Source organism: Plecotus auritus (assembly GCF_963455305.1).
Source record: "Plecotus auritus genome assembly, chromosome: 9".
NCBI lineage: Eukaryota > Metazoa > Chordata > Mammalia > Chiroptera > Vespertilionidae > Plecotus > Plecotus auritus.
In genome coordinates, this window is record NC_137783.1 from 81,748,820 (window position 1) to 81,766,578 (window position 17,759).

The following is a 17,759-nucleotide window of genomic DNA, read 5'->3' on the forward strand; positions in this document are numbered from 1 at the left end:
TGTTTTTTGTTTAACAATAGCTAGTTACCTATTAAATCCTGTATTTTGTTACAGAAATAATATTGTTACAGTTTAGGTGCTTATTATGTTCTAGACACTTGGTCTTTTTTTAATATATATTGTCTAATGTTCAAAATAATTCTGGAGGAGAAAAGCTTAGATTCAGAGGAAACTAGTAAATGCCCAGTTTTCTAGCCATATGTGGAAGCACTGAGATTTGGATCTAGGTCTGTACGATTCAAACAAACTTACTTTGTTTTCACTGCATTGGGCCAATGCTAGTAAATATTATTATCCTATCTAATAAAAGAGTAATATGCAAATTGACCGTCACTCCAACACACAAGATGGCTGCCCTCATGTGGTCGACGATGGCTGCCCCCATGTGGAAACAAGATGACCGCCACAAGGTGGCCAGCAGGGGAGGGCAGTTGTGAGCAATCAGGCCAGCAGGGGAGGGAAGTTGGGGGAGACCAGGCCTGCAAGGGAGGGTAGTTGGGGGCGACCAGGCCTGCAGGGTAGGACAGTTGGGAGGAACCCAGGCCTGCAGGGATGGGCAGTTGGGGGGAACCAGGCCTGCATGGGGAAGGCAGTTAGAGGCAACCAGGCCTGCAGGGGAGGGCAGTTGAGGGTGACCAGGCCTGCAGGGGACGGCAGTTGGGAGGGACCAGGCCTGCAGGGGAAGGCAGTTAGAGGCAACCAGGCCTGCAGGGGAGGGCAGTTGGGGGCGACCAGGCCTGCAGGGTAGGACAGTTGGGGAGGACCCAGGCTTGCAGGGTAGAGCAGTTGGGTGGGGGACCCAGGCCTGCAGGGGAGGGCAGTTAGAGGCAACCAGGCCTGCAGGGGAGGGCAGTTAGAGGCAACCAGGCCTGCAGGGGAGGGCTGTTGGGGGTGACCAGGCCTGCAGGGGAGGGCAGTTGGGGGGTCCAGGCCTGTAGGGTAGGACAGTTGGGGGGGACCAGGCCTGCAGGGGAGGGCAGTTGGAGGGGGGGACCCAGGCCTGCAGGGGAGGGCAGTTGGGGGGGACCAGGCCTGCAGGGGAGGGCAGTTCAGGGGGACCAGGCCACCAGGGGAAAGCAGTTGGGGGAGACCAAACCTGCAAAGGAGGATGGTTAGGGCTGATCAGGCTGGCAGGGGAGAGCAGTTAGGGGTTAACAGGCCAGCAGGGGAGGGCAGTTAGGGGCAATCGGGTCGGCAGGGGATCAGTTAGGCATTGATCAGGCTGGCAGGGGAGTGGTTAGGGGATGATCAGGCTGGCAGGCAGAAGCAGGCAGTTAGGGGCAATCAAGCAGGCAGGCAGGCGAGCAGTTGGGAGCCAGCAGTCCTGGATTGTGAGAGGGATGTCTCAGATTGGAGAGGGTGCAGGCAGGGCTGAGGGACACCCCTCCACCCCATGCACGAATTTCGTGCACCAGGTCTGTAGTTATTAGATAAAAATTGAAGCCTAGGATGAGAACTTTTATCTTCCTGAAAACATCTTCCTAGTTTTGTAATTGTCTTGTCTGTTCTGCCACTAGAGTAAAAGAAGTAGAAGAGTTGTGTAGGGGCAGCCTGGAGTCTGTATATTCACTCTACCCCACACTTAGCAGATTACAGGCCATTGGAGAGCTTGAAAGCATTGGGGAGCTTTTCTCAAGGTATGTGACTCGTATGACTCTATGCCTCAACAGTGGCTTTTTTTTTTTCCATCTGTGACTTTAAAAAATAGAGACCAGCAGTAGGTTTATTTCTTTCCTTTCATCAAGTTGTAAATTGATTAGTCTAGTCAGTGAACTGTACTCTTATTAAGATAAATATTTCAAAAATATTAAATGTAAAAATTCAAGTTTTTAAAATTTAGTATTATATGCTTTCCTCTTTACAGAGTTTTCTCTTTTCTACCCAAGGTAGAAGTGTTTCCTCATGTTTTTTGCTATAGCATATTATTCTCCATTCTGTGTAGCACTGTATTGACATTGGTATCATTTTGTATATACTCTGCTATGCTTCATAGCAAAGCAGAGTATATACAAAAGCTCCTAAAAATGGGGCCCATTCTCTTGTTTGCTGGACCATTTTGTAGTTTTCTAAACTTAGATCCTTATTTTGGATTATTTAGAAGTTCCATTCCTGTTACTGTAATAAACTCCTTTGTATTATATCTTAAATTTAGACCTTGCATTATAGCACATTTTTCCCATTTCTCTTGCTTACATTCTCTGATTTTGCTTTCAGGTCAGTCACGGAAAAGCAACCCTCTGAAGTATACATTAAGTGGCGGAAGCACTCCCAGCTTCTCAAAGACAGTGATTTTAGTTTTCAGGAGCCTGTCATGGCTCTGCGCACAGTCATCCTGGAGCTCTTGATGGAAAAGGAAATGGAGAACTCCCAAAGGGAATGTTTTAAGGACATTCTCACCAAGCACCTTGTGGAACTCTCCGTACTAGCCCGAACTTTCAAGAACACCCAGGTAATTGAATTTAAAACTATGTCATCTCACCTCTTGACTGGTTTTTTATTACCTAGAAAATAGAAAGTGCCCTGACCAGTTTGGCTCAGTGGATAGAGCGTTGGCCTGCGGACTCAAGGGTCCCAGGTTCGATTCCGGTCAAGGGCATGTACCTTGGTTGCGGGCACATCCCCAGTAGGAGGTGTGCAGAAGGCAGCTGATTGATGTTTCTCTCTCATCGATGTTTCTAACGCTCCCTTCCTCTCTCTAAAAAATCAATAAAATATATTTAAAAAAAGAAAGAAAATAGAAAGCAATGTCATTGAGAGGCAGAAATCACTTTAGTGTATCGCACCCGGCTGGCGTGGCTCAGTGCTTGAGCATTGACCTATGAACCAGGAGGTCACAGTTCGATTCCTGGTTAGGGCACATTCCCGGGTTGTGGGCTGGATCCCCAGTTGTGGGCATGCAAGAGGCAGCCAATCAGTGATTCTCTCTCATCATTGATATTTCTAGCTCACTCTCCCACTCCCTTTCTCTCTGAAATCAATAGAAATATATTTAAAAAAAAAAAATATATATATATATATATATATAGTATAGCATAATTGTTTAAGCTAAAGTTTCCATTTTGGAATTAGACCTGATTTCAAGCCTTGATCAAGGTACTCACCTTCTCTAAGCCTCAATTTCCTATTTATAAAATGAGAAGGTACCTACCAATTTAATGATTTTATGTACTGTGTATAGCCACACATACATGTATGTGAGAAAAACAGGCAGATGTGAGGGCTGGGAAAGGCAGGTGGAGATGTACCTAGGACAGTTCTGACAAATAGTCAAGAACTCAATGAATCCTAGTAGGAATAATAGTGAAAGTATTTACTTCCATATGTTCTTTTCATTTCAGCTCCCTGAAAGGGCAATATTCCAAATTAAACAATATAATTCAACTAGTTGTGGAGTTTCTGCATGGCAGCTGGAGGAAGCGCAAGTATTCTGGGCAAAGCAGGAGCAGAGCCTTGCCCTGAGTATTCTCAAGCAAATGATCAAGAAGTTGGATGCCAGTTGTTCAGAGGTTCACTCCTTTTTTATTGGCTGAATTAATATTTTACTGTTATTAAAAAAATTACTGTGCTTTAAATATTACTAATAAATTCACAGTTTTTAAAACCTTGAAATTACTGCTATGAGTAAGAAATTGTAAAAAGAAGTCTGAAAAATTAATATTTGTAAAAGGGTTGAAAAAGTATTTTTCCTACTTGAAGTAATTGTATCAGTCTATCTTATAGATTTATTTGATTTATTGCAATGCCTTTTCCTATAAGATTTAGGAATGGCATGTGGGAAACAAACATGAAGTTACTATATATTTGAAATAACAAATAACTAAGAGAAAAATGCTTGAGAGAACAAAAGTTTTAAAATAAGCAAGTTGGAATAATTAGGTTGTCAATCCACATACTTTGAAAATATAATGTTAATGTTTTATCTACCATTTCCTATTAGTTATGAAGATTTGGCTGCTCTAAAGCTTTATTTCCAGCACACAATGGACAAAAGTAGAGGCATTTGTAGGAATCATGACGTGTTAAAGGGTGTGGTCACAATAATGTCCTTCTGACATGCATCTGATTAGTGAATATCAACTTACTGCACTTCTGGTATTGAGCATTTGTACGGCATCTTCCAGTATTAGAAGATTCATTATTATGCCAGAGTACTGGGAGCCAATATGATATGATGTTTAAACTTTGTTTAATAATATGGGCCCTGGAGTAAGGCTGCCTGGAGTTACCTACCTTCTTTGTGCCTCAATTTTAGTTTCTACTCTGCAAATTAAGGATAATAATACTCATTTCATAGGATTAAATGAGTAAATATACATAAAGGCCTTAGAAAGTTCCTGGCATATACAAGTACTCAATAATTGTAAGTTAGTCCAATAATAGTAATAATAAAAAGTAGAGGGTGAATATTTCATAAACTTACATACTTGGATTATTAAAATAGTTGTGTGGTGAAAGCAGATAAAGAGAAACATTGTTAACCTGCTTTTTTTCCCTAAGTGGAAGATATTTTTGTATAGTTCTGATAATACTTTTAAGATTTTAAGATTTTGCTTTTTATATGCAGGATGATCCCAACCTAAAACTTATATACACAGAATGTCTGAGGGTTTGTGGCAACTGGTTAGCAGAAACTTGCTTAGAAAATCCTGCAGTCATCATGCAGACCTATCTAGAAAAGGTAAGGTTTTCTTACAACCATTAAGACAGTTGTTTAGCATGAATAAAACTTGATCTTTTCGTCAAGGCCAAATTTATTTCAAAAGCAAATAAAGTATGATTTCTATGTATTATATATTATTATTACTTCTGTAGCTCTATGTAACTGTAGGGCAGAATGGAATAGAATATTGCAAAAGAAGGAGCGTTTTTAAAAAAATTTAAATTCTTGCCCTAGCTCGTTTGGCTCAGTGGATAGAGCGTCATCCTGTGGACTGATGGTTCCCAGGTTCGATTCCAGCCAAGGGCACATGCCTGGGCTGCGGGCTCGATCCCCAGTAGGGGGGTGTGCAGGAGGCAGCCAATCAATGATTCTCTCTCATCATTGATGTTTCTATCTCTCTATCCCTCTCCCTTCCTCTCTGAAATCAATAAAAAAAATTTAAATTCTTTATTGTTGAAAGTATTATATGTCTCCTTTTTCTCCCAAGATGGAACATATTTTTAAAGTAAGCTCAAATATGTCTTCCTTTTCCTCCCACCAGCACCCACTCTTTCAACAAGTTGTTTCTGATAATTTCTCCATTTATTTATGTACAAAACTAGCTGATTAAGGAATATGCAAGTCAGCCTGTGCTATTCATTTGCACTAGTAGTCCAACCACCCAGCAACTAGTACTGTACTTCTGTACTCCAGCCCCTTTCAACCTTCCTGTTTCTCCCTCTTACTGCTTTAGTTTAATTATAACTATCAGAGTTGTTTTGAAAAGTCAAGAAAGTAGTGTAGTTCTTACGATTTAGCTGGTACATAAACAAGTTAAACTTTAGCGTAGGTATTTCTTTGACCTGTGTGATTCTCGAGATGCCTTTAGTACCTGTAAATGTAATATAAATGGATTGTGTTTTCTTGAAGGCAGTGGAAGTTGCTGGAAATTATGAAGGAGAAAGCAGTGATGAGCTCAGAAATGGACAAATGAAGGCATTTCTCTCATTAGCACGGTTCTCAGATACTCAGTACCAGAGGATTGAAAACTACATGAAATCATCAGAATTTGAAAACAAACAAGCTCTCCTGAAAAGGGCCAAAGAGGAAGTGGGCCTTCTTAGGGAACATAATATTCAGACAAATGACAGGTAACTAACGAGGTGTCTACAAGTGACAAGATAAACGGGTATATAGTGACTATAGGTATACAGATACACAGAATTCATCTTCTGGTTCTAAGCTCATGATAGAGTATATGGGTGTTAGCTTTTTGTTTTGCTGTTTTGGTTTGTTGGTATCCTATCAAATAAAAGAGTAATATGCAAATTGACCATCACTCCAACACACAAGATGGCCGCCCCCATGTGGACACAAGATAGCCTGCAGGGGAGGGCAATTGTGGGTGATCAGGCCTGCAGGGGAGGGCAGTTGGGAGGGACCAGGCCTGCAAGGGAGGGCAGTTGGGGGCGATCAGGCCTGCAGGGGAGTGCCATTAGGGGTGACCAGGCTGGCAAAAGAGGGAAGTTGGGGGCTATCAGGCCTGCAGGGAGGGCAGTTGGGGGCAACCAGGCCTTCAGGGGAGGGCAGTTGGGGGTGACCAGGCTTGCAGGGGAGGGCAGTTGGGGGGGACCAGGCCTGCAGGGGAGGACATTTAGTGGTGACCAGGCTGGCAGGGGAGGGCAGGTAGGGGTGACCAGGCCGGCAGGGGAGGGCAGTTAGGGGAAAACAGGTTGGCAGGGGAGCAGTTAGGCGTTGATCAGGCTGGCAGGAGAGTGGTTAGGGGGTGATCAGTCTGGCAGGCAGAAGCGGTTAGGGGCAGTCAGGCAGGCAGGCAGGTGAGCGGCTGGGAGCCAGCAGTCCTGGATTGTGAGAGGGATGTCCAACATCCCTCGAGGGGTCCCAGATTGGAGAGGGTGCAGGCTGGGCTGAGGGACATAGGCATCCTCCATGCACAAACTTCATGCACCAGGCCTCTAGTCCTATATAATAAAACCCTAATATGCAAATCGACCAAACGGCAGAACAACTGGCAGAACGACCGGTTGCTGTGACACACACTGACCACCAGGGGGCAGACGCTCAACACAGGAGCTGCCCCCAGCCCACAGGCCCTGATCAGTGGTGGAGGTGGGGGGCAGGGCCAGCGAGCAGGCAGCGCTAGGCCAGCCAAGGCAGGTGCCAGCAGGGGCTCCCTGGTCACCCCGCTGGTCACCTCCCTCTGCGGGGCGACCACCGGGGCAATCAAGGGGCCCCTGCTGGCAGCGCCAGGCCAGCCAAGGTGGATGCCAGCGGGGGCCCCTGATCTCTCCGCTGGTCACCCCGCAGATCAGCCCTGATCGCCAGCCAGGCCTAGGGACCCTACCCATGCACGATTTTCATGCACCGGGCCTCTAGTTATAAATAAAAAGAGAGAGGTGTTGAAATTAAATACAAAAGATTACCTATTTTGATGTAATTAAATCTTTTATTCCAACTTGCCTTTGGTCTGTATATTTTAATGTAAGTAGAGAGTAAAGTAAACTAAATACCTTAGGTAGAGTCCACTCTGTTTTTGGTTAGCTATGATAGCTTTTGAATTGCACAAACTTTAAGACAAAAAGTAAGTTTGTTTCCTTTATAACCCTTAGAATTTTGCCTTTTCTGATTTTTCATTTATGTTGTATATCATGTATGATTTTGCAGTTCTGTACATTTGATGGCTTTTGTGTTTTACTTTAATTATTCAATGCAAGATACACAGTAAAGGTTCAGCGAGAGCTGGAGCTGGATGAATGTGCACTCCGTGCACTGAAAGAGGATCGGAAACGTTTCTTATGTAAAGCTGTTGAAAATTACATCAGTTGCCTATTAAGTGGAGAAGGGCATGATATGTGGATATTTCGTCTTTGTTCCCTCTGGCTTGAAAATTCTGGAGTTTCTGAAGTCAATGGTATGATGAAGGCAAGTTGTCTTTTCAACCTGATATTCTACCATGTGCTTGAAAAGCTTAGCATCAGGGATTATGTATACTTTGTATCCCTAGCACGTGGCTCTGTGCTCATAGTACACATAGGTTCAAGTATGCACAGGTGTACTTAATTAGCTCTAATGATGCAATTTTGTATGGAGATGAGAGAATTTAGGTCAGTATTTTTCTATTTCTTTGCAATAACCACAGGAATGTACCCAGAATACTAGGTTGGGGGATTTGGAAAGCAATTAAAAATGATGAGGCCACAGGTAGATTTCTTTGCCTACTTTATGCTTTTCTAGAATTCTTTTGTAAATAGAAAACAATTTTTAATAAAGCATCAAGGCAGCAGTATTTCATAAGTTTTTATTTAAAAATCTTAGATTTTATTGATGACACCTAACATTAAAGTTATGTTAATTATATATAGGGTGTCCCAAAAAATATGTACACACACTTTGAATAATTATACAGGCAGTGTTTATTAAAATAAATTTCATTTTCAGAATTGTGCTCTCAGCTGTTAAAGTGTATATACATTTTCAGGGGACACCCCAAAAGTTAAAATAAATTTCATTTTCAAAATTGAGCTCTTGGCTGTTAAAGTGTATATACATTTTGGGTGGGGGGGGGGAACAGTTAATTTGAAGCTTAAAAGTAAAATGATTCTGCTGGATGAAAAGAATGGTAATACTCATAATGGACACAACCAATCTCAGTTATTAGTGCACAAACCTGTTACTTTTAGCATCTAGGGGATAATAATATCCCATTTTATTATACTCTGACTGCTCAGGAGTCCAGATCGCCATGGTCCTCAGATCCACAGTCGTCCTCCTTGGGTTCACTGGAATATAAGCAGTGCCAAATATTTCAATTCTCAATACAATTTAATTTAGGATCAAATACGATGGATCAATCTAGAATGCCAATCAGAAAGACTGTCAGATAAGATAAATGATAAGGAAAAACTGTAGTGAAGTTTTATTAACAACCACTAGGTTGTGCTAGTTGAAGAGCATTACCTTAAAATAATTTATTTACTTAGATGTGAGACTATTTGAAATGCATTGTTTCTTAATTTTGTATTTTTTTTAATCATAGAGAGATGGAATGAAGATTCCATCATATAAGTTTTTGCCTCTTATGTACCAACTGGCTGCTAGAATGGGGACCAAGATGATGGGAGGCCTAGGATTTCATGAAGTCCTCAATAATGTAAGTAAACCTGAAAATCAAAACAATTGCTTTTATATTATCATATACTATATCAAGTATGTATTGCTGTTCCATTCTAAGAAATGGAAACACAAAAAATTTTAGTCCTCTATTTATTGTGCTAAGGGCAAGAACAAAGATTTCCTTTTGTCTCCTCTCACTGCACATACATTACTCAGTTTCTCTCTCTTATCCTCATGTACCTCTGTCTCTCACACACACTTCACCCACTGCGGTATCTAGTACAGTAACACATATCTCAGTGTTAAGCAAAATGAAAAGCATTGTGGATTTTCTACTTTTTTGTTTGTTTGCATAAAACTAATAGTTCTTCATTTGTGACAGCTCATCTCTAGAATTTCAATGGATCACCCCCATCATACTTTGTTTATTATATTGGCCTTAGCAAATGCGAACAAAGATGAATCTTTGACAAAATCAGAGGCAGCAAGAAGGAGTAGAATAACTAAAAATGCACCTAAACAGAGCTCTCAGCTTGATGAGGTATTTGGATTAAACATATATAACTTTTTGAATTGTGATATTCGTATTTTCCCAGAATATTCTTTTCTTAAATCCCAGGAATTCTAAGAATGTGTGTTGTGACTAGATTCAATTTGTAAATCCTTTGTTATTATGATGCCACTTAAAATTGGTTCAAAATTTCTGAATATTTCTCAAAGCATAGGAGATACCAGTAATATTTTACATTTTTTCCTCACAGCAATGAGCAAATAAAAACTAGATTTTGAAAGGCACCCACACCACTTACTCTTGAGATTATTATATCTTTTATGTATTTCATTCATAAGGGAACTGTTTTGTTTAAATCTGAGGGATGCCGAAACCGGTTTGGCTCAGTGGATAGAGCGTCGGCCTGCGGACTGAAGGGTCCTGGGTTCGATTCCGGTCAAGGGCATGTACCTTGGTTGCGGGCACATCCCCAGTGGGAGGTGTGCAGGAGGCAGCTGATCGATGTTTCTCTCTCATCGATATTTCTAGCTCTCTATCCCTCTCCCTTCCTCTCTGTAAAATATCAATAAAATATATTTAAAAAAAAATCTGAGGGATTATAGTCCTTTCATTGCCTACATGTGTGCATACATTCTTTTTTTTCTTTTGTTATTATATTTGAAAAGTTAAAATGTCATGTATTTTCTTATGCACTGTTATTTGTTTTTTTATGAATAGGATCGAATTGAGGCTGCAACCAAAATTATACGTACTATCAGAAGCAGGAGACCCCAGATGGTCAGGAGTGTCGAGACACTTTGTGATGCTTATATTATATTAGCAAACTTCGATGCCACTCAGTGGAAGACTCAGAGAAGTATGTGTTTAAAAGAATGAGTGTTGCTTACATGCTATGTTATTCTCTGTAGAGATATGTTAATTATAGAGCCTAATGTGTAAATCTCTTTAAATCACAAACAATACTGTAATTACAGATACGAAGGTCCTGTTGATTGCAATTCACACATAATCCAAAACTTAATTTTCATCTAATAGCTTCAATACCCTTCACTTTTGCACTTAATATCTTTTGATGGAACTGATAATAGATGGTCGCACTGAATTATTTGATTTCTCTGGGTAATCTTCTGTTGCAGAGAATTGTATAGAAGCACATCCTTTAAAATAACTGATAACTAAGATTTTTTAGGGTCAAAGGTTTTTAAAATTGTTAGATACTTACTGTGCCCTAGGCTTTAAAAATGAAAAAGCCTCCATTTCTTCCAGAGTGCCTTGCATGTAATCCATCCATATGTTCAAATAATTATAAGATGTTGTAATATTTGATTATATGCATTCTATCTAATGAAAGAGTAATATGCAAATTGACCATCACTCCAACACACAAGATGGCTGCCCCCATGTGGTCAAAGATGGCTGCTCCCATGTGGACACAAGATGGCCACCACAGGATGGCCAGCAGGGGAGGGCAGTTGGGAGGGACCAGGCCTGCAAGGGAGGGCAGTTTTGGGCAATCAGGCCAGCAGGGGAGGGCAGTTGGGAGGGACCAGGCCTGCAAGGGAGGGCAGTTGGGGGCGATCAAGCCTGCAGGGGAGGGCACTTGGGGGGGACCCAGGCCTGCAGGGGAGGGAAGTTAGGGGCAAACAGGCTGGCAGGGGAGCAGTTAGGCATCAATCAGGCTGGCAGGGGAGTGGTTAGGGGGTGATCAGGCTGGCAGGCAGAAGTGGTTAGGGGCAATCAGGAAGGCAGGCAGGCGAGCAGTTGGGAGCCAGCAGTCCTGGATTGTGAGAGGGATGTCCGACTGCCTGTAGGATTGGGCCTAAATGGGCAGTCGGACATCCCTCGAGGCGTCCCAGATTGGAGAGGGTGCAGGCTGGGCTGAGGGACACCCCCCCCCCACTGTGCACTAATTTCATGCACCGGGCCTCTAGTTCACTTATAAATATCTCTCTCCCCATACTTTATAATAATGATAGTCCATTTTCTGTTTAGAATCATATCTTCACATTTAAATTCTTACTACTTTAAAATAAGAATGAGACTTCTCATTATGTTCCTCTAAGCAAACAAAAAATACTGTCATGTCATTTAGTCACTCTCTTTTCCTTTTTTTTTTTAAATGTATTTTTATTGATTTCAGAGAGGAAGGGAGAGGGAGAGATAGAAACATCAATGATGAGAGAGAATCATTGATTAGCTGCCTCCAGCACACCCCCTACTGGGGATCGAGACTGCAACCCAGGCATGTGCCCTTGACTGGAATCAAACCCAGGACACTTCAGTCCACAGGCCGATGCTCTCTAGCCACTGAGCCAAACCAGCTAGGGCCCTTTAGTCACTTTTAATAGTATGGCAGGAATACATTATGTAATTATCTTATGTAATGACTTAAAAAATATGTCATTATCTCAGGGTGCTCAACCTGGCCCCCTTGATCTGATTACCAGGGCCAGGTAACCAGCAAATGCATTTGTAAGCCATATTAAATTAACCATCGCTATGCTCTGACCCTGAGCTACATTGTATCCCAAGTCCTTGGGACTTCATTTCTAAACCAGGGACTAAACCACGGATCAGCCAGAAGTCGGGGTCTGTGGCATTTGCTGAATTGTGCTTTACTGTCAGTACCGTTCCTCAATTTTCAGTTGCCACTAAAACCTCTTTATTTTAAATACAGAAGGCATAAAAATTCCAGCAGACCAGCCAATTACTAAACTTAAGGACTTAGAAGATGTTGTTGTTCCTACTATGGAAATTAAGGTAATTAACCATCAACTCTTTTACTTTATTAAACTACATTCCTCTGTGTTAGGTTAAATCATTAGAAATTGTCTTTTTTATAAATCAAAATTGGTTAAATACTAGCAGTTTCATTTGTTTCAACCTACAGTTTTTTTCTTTATTAGATTCCCTGTGCTCAAGCCTTAAAATGCATAAAGGCCTCTCCTGCTTTCTTTTCCTTTGCTTTCAGTTCCATAGCCCGCATCTTTCTTATGAAGAATGTCTATAGTCTGTTATCTTCATTGGCCAGAAGAAGGAAAGATTCCATGTGCTTATGCCAAGATTAGTTTTTAACTTGGCAAGAAAGTTCCTAATTGTGTTACTGGTTTTAAAAGTTCTATATGCATTAGAATATATTGACTGTGATGTATTACAGTTTTAAGCAATGCAGTATGTGTTGCAATATAAAATTGATTATAATGTAGATGATACTTTTAGCTATATCATAATGATCTTTTATTGCTATAAGTACACTTTGGTCAGGGATATCCTATCCTATCTACTTCAACTTCCTGTTAAATGAAAGAGAATATTTGACATTGACAATGCTTTAAAAAGTGACATAGTTAACACTACCTCTCTAAATATATCTTAATAAAAGTAGGGTATACAAAATTGGAATAGTGTCATTGAACAATTATTGAAAACATGTCTCAACACTGATTGTACATGTTAAGTCATCTGAGAAATAGTACTCATCCTAGCTAATAAAAGAGTAATATGCAGATTGGCCATCACTCCAACACACAAGATGGCCGCCCCCATGTGGTCAAAGATGGCTGCCCCCATGTGGACACAAGATGGCCACCACAAGATGGCCTGCAGGGGAGGGCAGTTGTGGGTGATTAGGCCTGCAAGGGAGGGCAGTTAGGGGTGACTGGGCCGGCAGAGGAGGGCAGTTGGGGGTGACCAGGCCAGCAGGGGAGGGCAGTTATGGGTCACCAGGCTGGCAGCGGGGGAGGGCAGTTAGGGGTAATCGGGCCGGCAGGGGAGCAGTTAGGCGTTGATCAGGCTGGCAGGCAGAAGCGGTTAGGGGCAATCAGGCAGGCAGGCAGGCAAGCATTTGTGAGCCAGCAGTCCTGGATTGTGAGAGGGATGTCCGACTGCCTGTAGGATTGGGCCTAAACGGGCAGTCGGACATCCCTCGAGGGGTCCCAGATTGGAGAGGGTGCAGGCTGGGCTGAGGGACACCCCCCCATGCACGAATTTTGTGCACCGGACCTCTAGTATGTAATAATAAAGGTTATAGTTTAGAAAATGATCATTTTAGCTACATTGTAAATCTCTCCTTTGAGTTTGCAATTCAGTGGTTAGTACCTATAGTTATTTGATTTGAAGTGTAGCTGTTTATGTGGATTAACTAATATCTTCCCAACTATTCCATCAATATTATTTAGCTGAATAATTCCTGAAAATGCCATACTTTCTAGTTACAACCTAGAGAACTCCTCTCCACACTTTTTAAAAATTTAGCTTATTATGATTTTACTAGAGGCCCAGTGCACAAAATTCGTGCACGGGGGGTGGGGGCGTTGGTGTGTCCCTCAGCCCAGCCTGCACCCTCTCCAATCTGTGGCCCCTTGAGGAATGTCCAACTGCCTGTTTAGGCCCGATCCTGGTAGGATAGGCCTAAATGGGCAGTCGGACATCCCTCTCACAATCCAGAACTGCTGGCTCCCAACTGCTCGCCTGCCTGCCCTCCTGATTGCCCCTAACCGCTTCTGCCTGCCAGCCTGATCACCCCCTAACCATTCCCCTGCCAGCCTGATTGATGCCTAACTGCTCCCCTGCCAGCCTGTTTGCCCCAAACTGCCCTTCCCTGCAGGCCTGATCTCCCACAACTGCCCTCCCCTGCAGGCCATCTTGTGTCCACCTGGGGGCAGCCATCTTTGACCACATGGGGGCGGCCATCTTGTGTGTTGGAGTGACACTATTCCAATTTTGTATACCCTACTTTTATTAAGATATATTTAGAGAGGTAGTGTTAACTATGTCACTTTTTAAAGCATTGTCAATGTCAAATATTCTCTTTCATTTAACAGTAAGTTGAAGTTATAGCTCCAGTTCTTAACCAACAGCATATCGTCATTCGTTCCTCTTTTTAGTATTAAAATTATTGATAATAATTCATTTTCAAATAGTGTATCTGACCTATTATCATTTTTATATTTTTTATTAGGTGGACCCCACAGGAGAATATAGAAATCTGGTGACTATACAGTCATTCAAAGGAGAATTTCGTTTAGCAGGAGGTGTAAATTTACCAAAAATAATAGATTGTGTTGGCTCTGATGGCAAGGAAAGAAGACAGCTTGTCAAGGTGAGGCTCCCCTTCTGTTGTGTGGTTCTTAGAGAGTTGATATGTTCTTCCTGCTTTACTTACGTCTTTATTCTGAATAATTACAAGTAAGGGAAACTTACTAGTATAGAACAGGAATACATTATTTTCTAGAAACACAGTGCTTTTCTCCATCTTTTTATGTGTCTCTGAAAGATCATCAATATTATAACGATTGTACATGTACAGACAGGATGAGGTTAACAATCAGCTTGCTTGTCATAGGAAAGATATTTTTGGGATTGTTATTTATATTCTTTTCTTTTTAATTTAAATTCTTTATTGTCTAAAGTATTACATATATCTTCTTTTTTCCCCATTGACCTCTTCTCGGCCATTCTCACCCCCAAGCACATGCCCTCATCCCCCTACTGTTTGTGTCCATGGGATATGCTCATATGCATGCATACAAGTCCTTTGGTTGATCTCTTACCGTCCCTCTCCCCTGCCTTTCCTCTGCCTTCCCAACAGTCTGTTCGATGCTTCTATCTCTCTGATCTATTTTTGTTCATCAGTTTATGTTGTTCATTATATTCCACAAATGAGATCATGTGATATCTTTCTCCGAGTGGCTTATTTCACTTAGCATAATGCTTTCCAGGTCCATCCATGCTGTTCCAAATGATAAGAGTTCCCTTTTCTTTTATAGCAGCATACATTGTGTAGATGTACCATTGTTTTTTAATCCACTCATCTGCTGATAGGCACTTAGGCTGTTTCTAAATCTTAACTATTGTAAATTGTGCTGCTATGAATATAGGGGTGCATGTATGCTTTCTGATTTCTTGGGATATATTCCTAGAAGTGGGATCACTGGGTCAAATGGGAGTTCCATTTTTAGTTTTTTGAGGAAACTCCATACTATTCTCCACAGTGGCTGCACCAGTCTGCATTCCCACCAGCAGTGCATGAGGGTTCCTTTTTCTCCGCATCCTCACCAGCACTTGTCATTTGTTGATTTGTTAATGATTGCCATTCTGACAGGTGTGAGATGGTACCTCATTGTCATTTTGATTTGCATCTGTCTGATGAGTAGTGGCTTTGAGCATGTTTTCAGATGTCTCGTGGCCTTCTGTGTGTCCTCTTTAAAAAAGTGTCTATTTAGGTCCTTTGCCCATATTTTGATTGGATTGTTTATCTTCCTTTTTAAGTTGTATGAGTTCCCTGTAAATTTTGGAGATTAAACCCTTGTCGGATATAACATTGGCAAATATCTTCTCCCATGCAGTGGGCTTTCTTGTTGTTTTGTTGATGGTTTCTTTTGCCGTGCAGAAGCTTTTTTTTTTTTATGTAATCCCATTTGTTTATTTTCTCCTTAGTTTCCATTGTCCTAGGAGCTGTATCAGTAAAGATACTGCTACAACAAATGTCTGATATTTTGCTGCCTGTGGATCCTTCTAAGATTTTTGTGGTTTCCCGTTTTACATTTAAGTCCTTTATCTATTTTGAGTTTATTTTTGTGTATGGTGTAAGTTGGTGATCTAGTTTCATTTTTTGCTTGTATCTGTCCAATTTTCCCAACACCATTTATTGAAGAAACTGTCTTGATTCCATTGTATGCTCTTGCCTCCTTTGTCAAATATTAATTGAGCATAATGGCTTGGGTCGATTTCTGGGTTCTCTGTTCGGTTCAATTGGTCTATGTGTCTGTTCTTGTGCCATTACCAGGCAAGGCAGTTTTGAGAACAGTGGCTTTGTGATATAGCTTGATATCTGGTATTGTGATCCCTCCAACTTTGTTCTTCTTTCTCAGGATTGCTGTGGCTATTTGGGGTCTTTTTTTATTCCATATGTATTTGTGGAGAGTTTGTTCTAGGTCTGTGAAATATGTCGTTGGTATTTGTTATTTATATTCTTGATTAGTTCGAATTTAAGGTCCTTGCTTCAGTATCCTGAGTCTGGCACTATGCTCAAGTGCTAGCAAATGTACCAGAAAGGATGGCAATTCTCCCTTTATCTGCTCAAAAGCTCTTTGGGCCTCGCTGAGGAGTGACAGAGAGAGAATAGTTGCTCCACCCAGCTCTTTTGCAGCTTGCCCTCAGGTGGAGAAATTTCAGCTGGGTGGGGTCTTTTTTTTTCTAAATTGCTCTGCCTACTCAGTGTTATAGCTTCTTCTAAACGAAAGAATAGCCTAGGTCTTAATTATTTAAGAGACCATTAAGAGGAGCACTGATGCTCAGATTTCTGAGTATCCTTCCGCTGTCCTCAGATGTCTCTTGGTATGACTTTATTGTAAAGAAAATGAACTGTTCTTAGTTATTCATTTTTTTGAATATTCTGAAGGGCCGTGATGACCTGAGACAAGATGCTGTCATGCAGCAGGTTTTCCAGATGTGTAATACATTGTTGCAGAGAAACACTGAGACCAGGAAGAGGAAATTGACTATCTGCACATACAAGGTATCTCGTTTATACTTCTACTGCTTCACCAAGAGTCATATTCTGACCAGGGGTCAGCAAATGTTTTCTCTGAAGGACCAGATAGTACACATTTGAGATGTTATGGGCCACAAAAGGTCTCTGTCATTTATCCTTTATATTTTCTTTACAACCCTTTTAACATGAAACCCCATTCTTAGCTCACAGGCTATTCAAAGCAGTCTGCGGCTGGGATTTGTCCAAAGGCCATAGATTGCCAATCTCTAATTTACCCACATTGTTTTTTTGTTTGTTTGTTTTTCTCTTTTTAAAAGAACTCATTAATGTTAACTGCAGTGAGGTGTTTCTTATAATCAACTAAAGTATTTTTTCCTTATCTTCAACCAGTTGGCTTATTTCTGGTATAAAAGTACTCTTAAGAAGAAAAGTGCCGTGGGGAGGGGTTTGGGATGGGAATGGGGGGATGAGGACTAATATGTGATACTTTAATAAATAAAGAAATGAATAAAAAAAAAAAGAAGAAAAGTGCTATTAAAAAGGAAATACTGCGCTGGCTGGGTAGCTCAGGTGTTTAAAACATAGTCCCGTATGCCAAGAAGGTTGTGGGTTCAATCCCCAGTTGGGCCTCTATGGAAGGCAACTACTCAATGTTTCTCTCTCTCATTGATGTTTCTCTTTAACCCTTCCCCTCCCTCTCTCTCAAATCAATAAAAACATTTTTTAAGTACATATAAGGAAAACAGGGTTAATTTCTCTTCCAAATGGCACCAACTAAGTGTGGCTCAGTACAGGTGATGAAGGGGATCGTAAACAGGATTGATTTCTCAAGGGAATCATGGAGACTAAGAGATGAGCAGGTTCTCAAGTCTAAGCAGCAGGCTAGAAAATCTTGTTCTTTGAGCTTAAGCATATTTCTGGTTGCTTTCCTCCAAAGAACTTTGTCTCCTGTGGACAGAGAAATAGTAATACAACTTGGG

The 17,759-nt window shown here is 41.4% G+C and overlaps 1 protein-coding gene across 1 annotated transcript in view; it reads left to right on the forward strand.

The window, feature by feature from the left end:
• Window positions 1-17,759, forward strand: part of ATM (ATM serine/threonine kinase) — a 158,200-nt gene that overhangs the window by 126,412 nt on the left and 14,029 nt on the right. Inside the window, exons 45-56 of the mRNA XM_080641742.1 lie at window positions 1,518-1,637; window positions 2,215-2,449; window positions 3,339-3,506; window positions 4,565-4,678; window positions 5,570-5,790; window positions 7,375-7,582; window positions 8,697-8,810; window positions 9,156-9,314; window positions 10,002-10,140; window positions 11,962-12,044; window positions 14,245-14,385; window positions 16,687-16,803. Coding sequence (XP_080497868.1) covers window positions 1,518-1,637; window positions 2,215-2,449; window positions 3,339-3,506; window positions 4,565-4,678; window positions 5,570-5,790; window positions 7,375-7,582; window positions 8,697-8,810; window positions 9,156-9,314; window positions 10,002-10,140; window positions 11,962-12,044; window positions 14,245-14,385; window positions 16,687-16,803 — 1,819 coding nt within the window. The remainder of the gene's footprint in view (window positions 1-1,517; window positions 1,638-2,214; window positions 2,450-3,338; window positions 3,507-4,564; window positions 4,679-5,569; window positions 5,791-7,374; window positions 7,583-8,696; window positions 8,811-9,155; window positions 9,315-10,001; window positions 10,141-11,961; window positions 12,045-14,244; window positions 14,386-16,686; window positions 16,804-17,759) is intronic.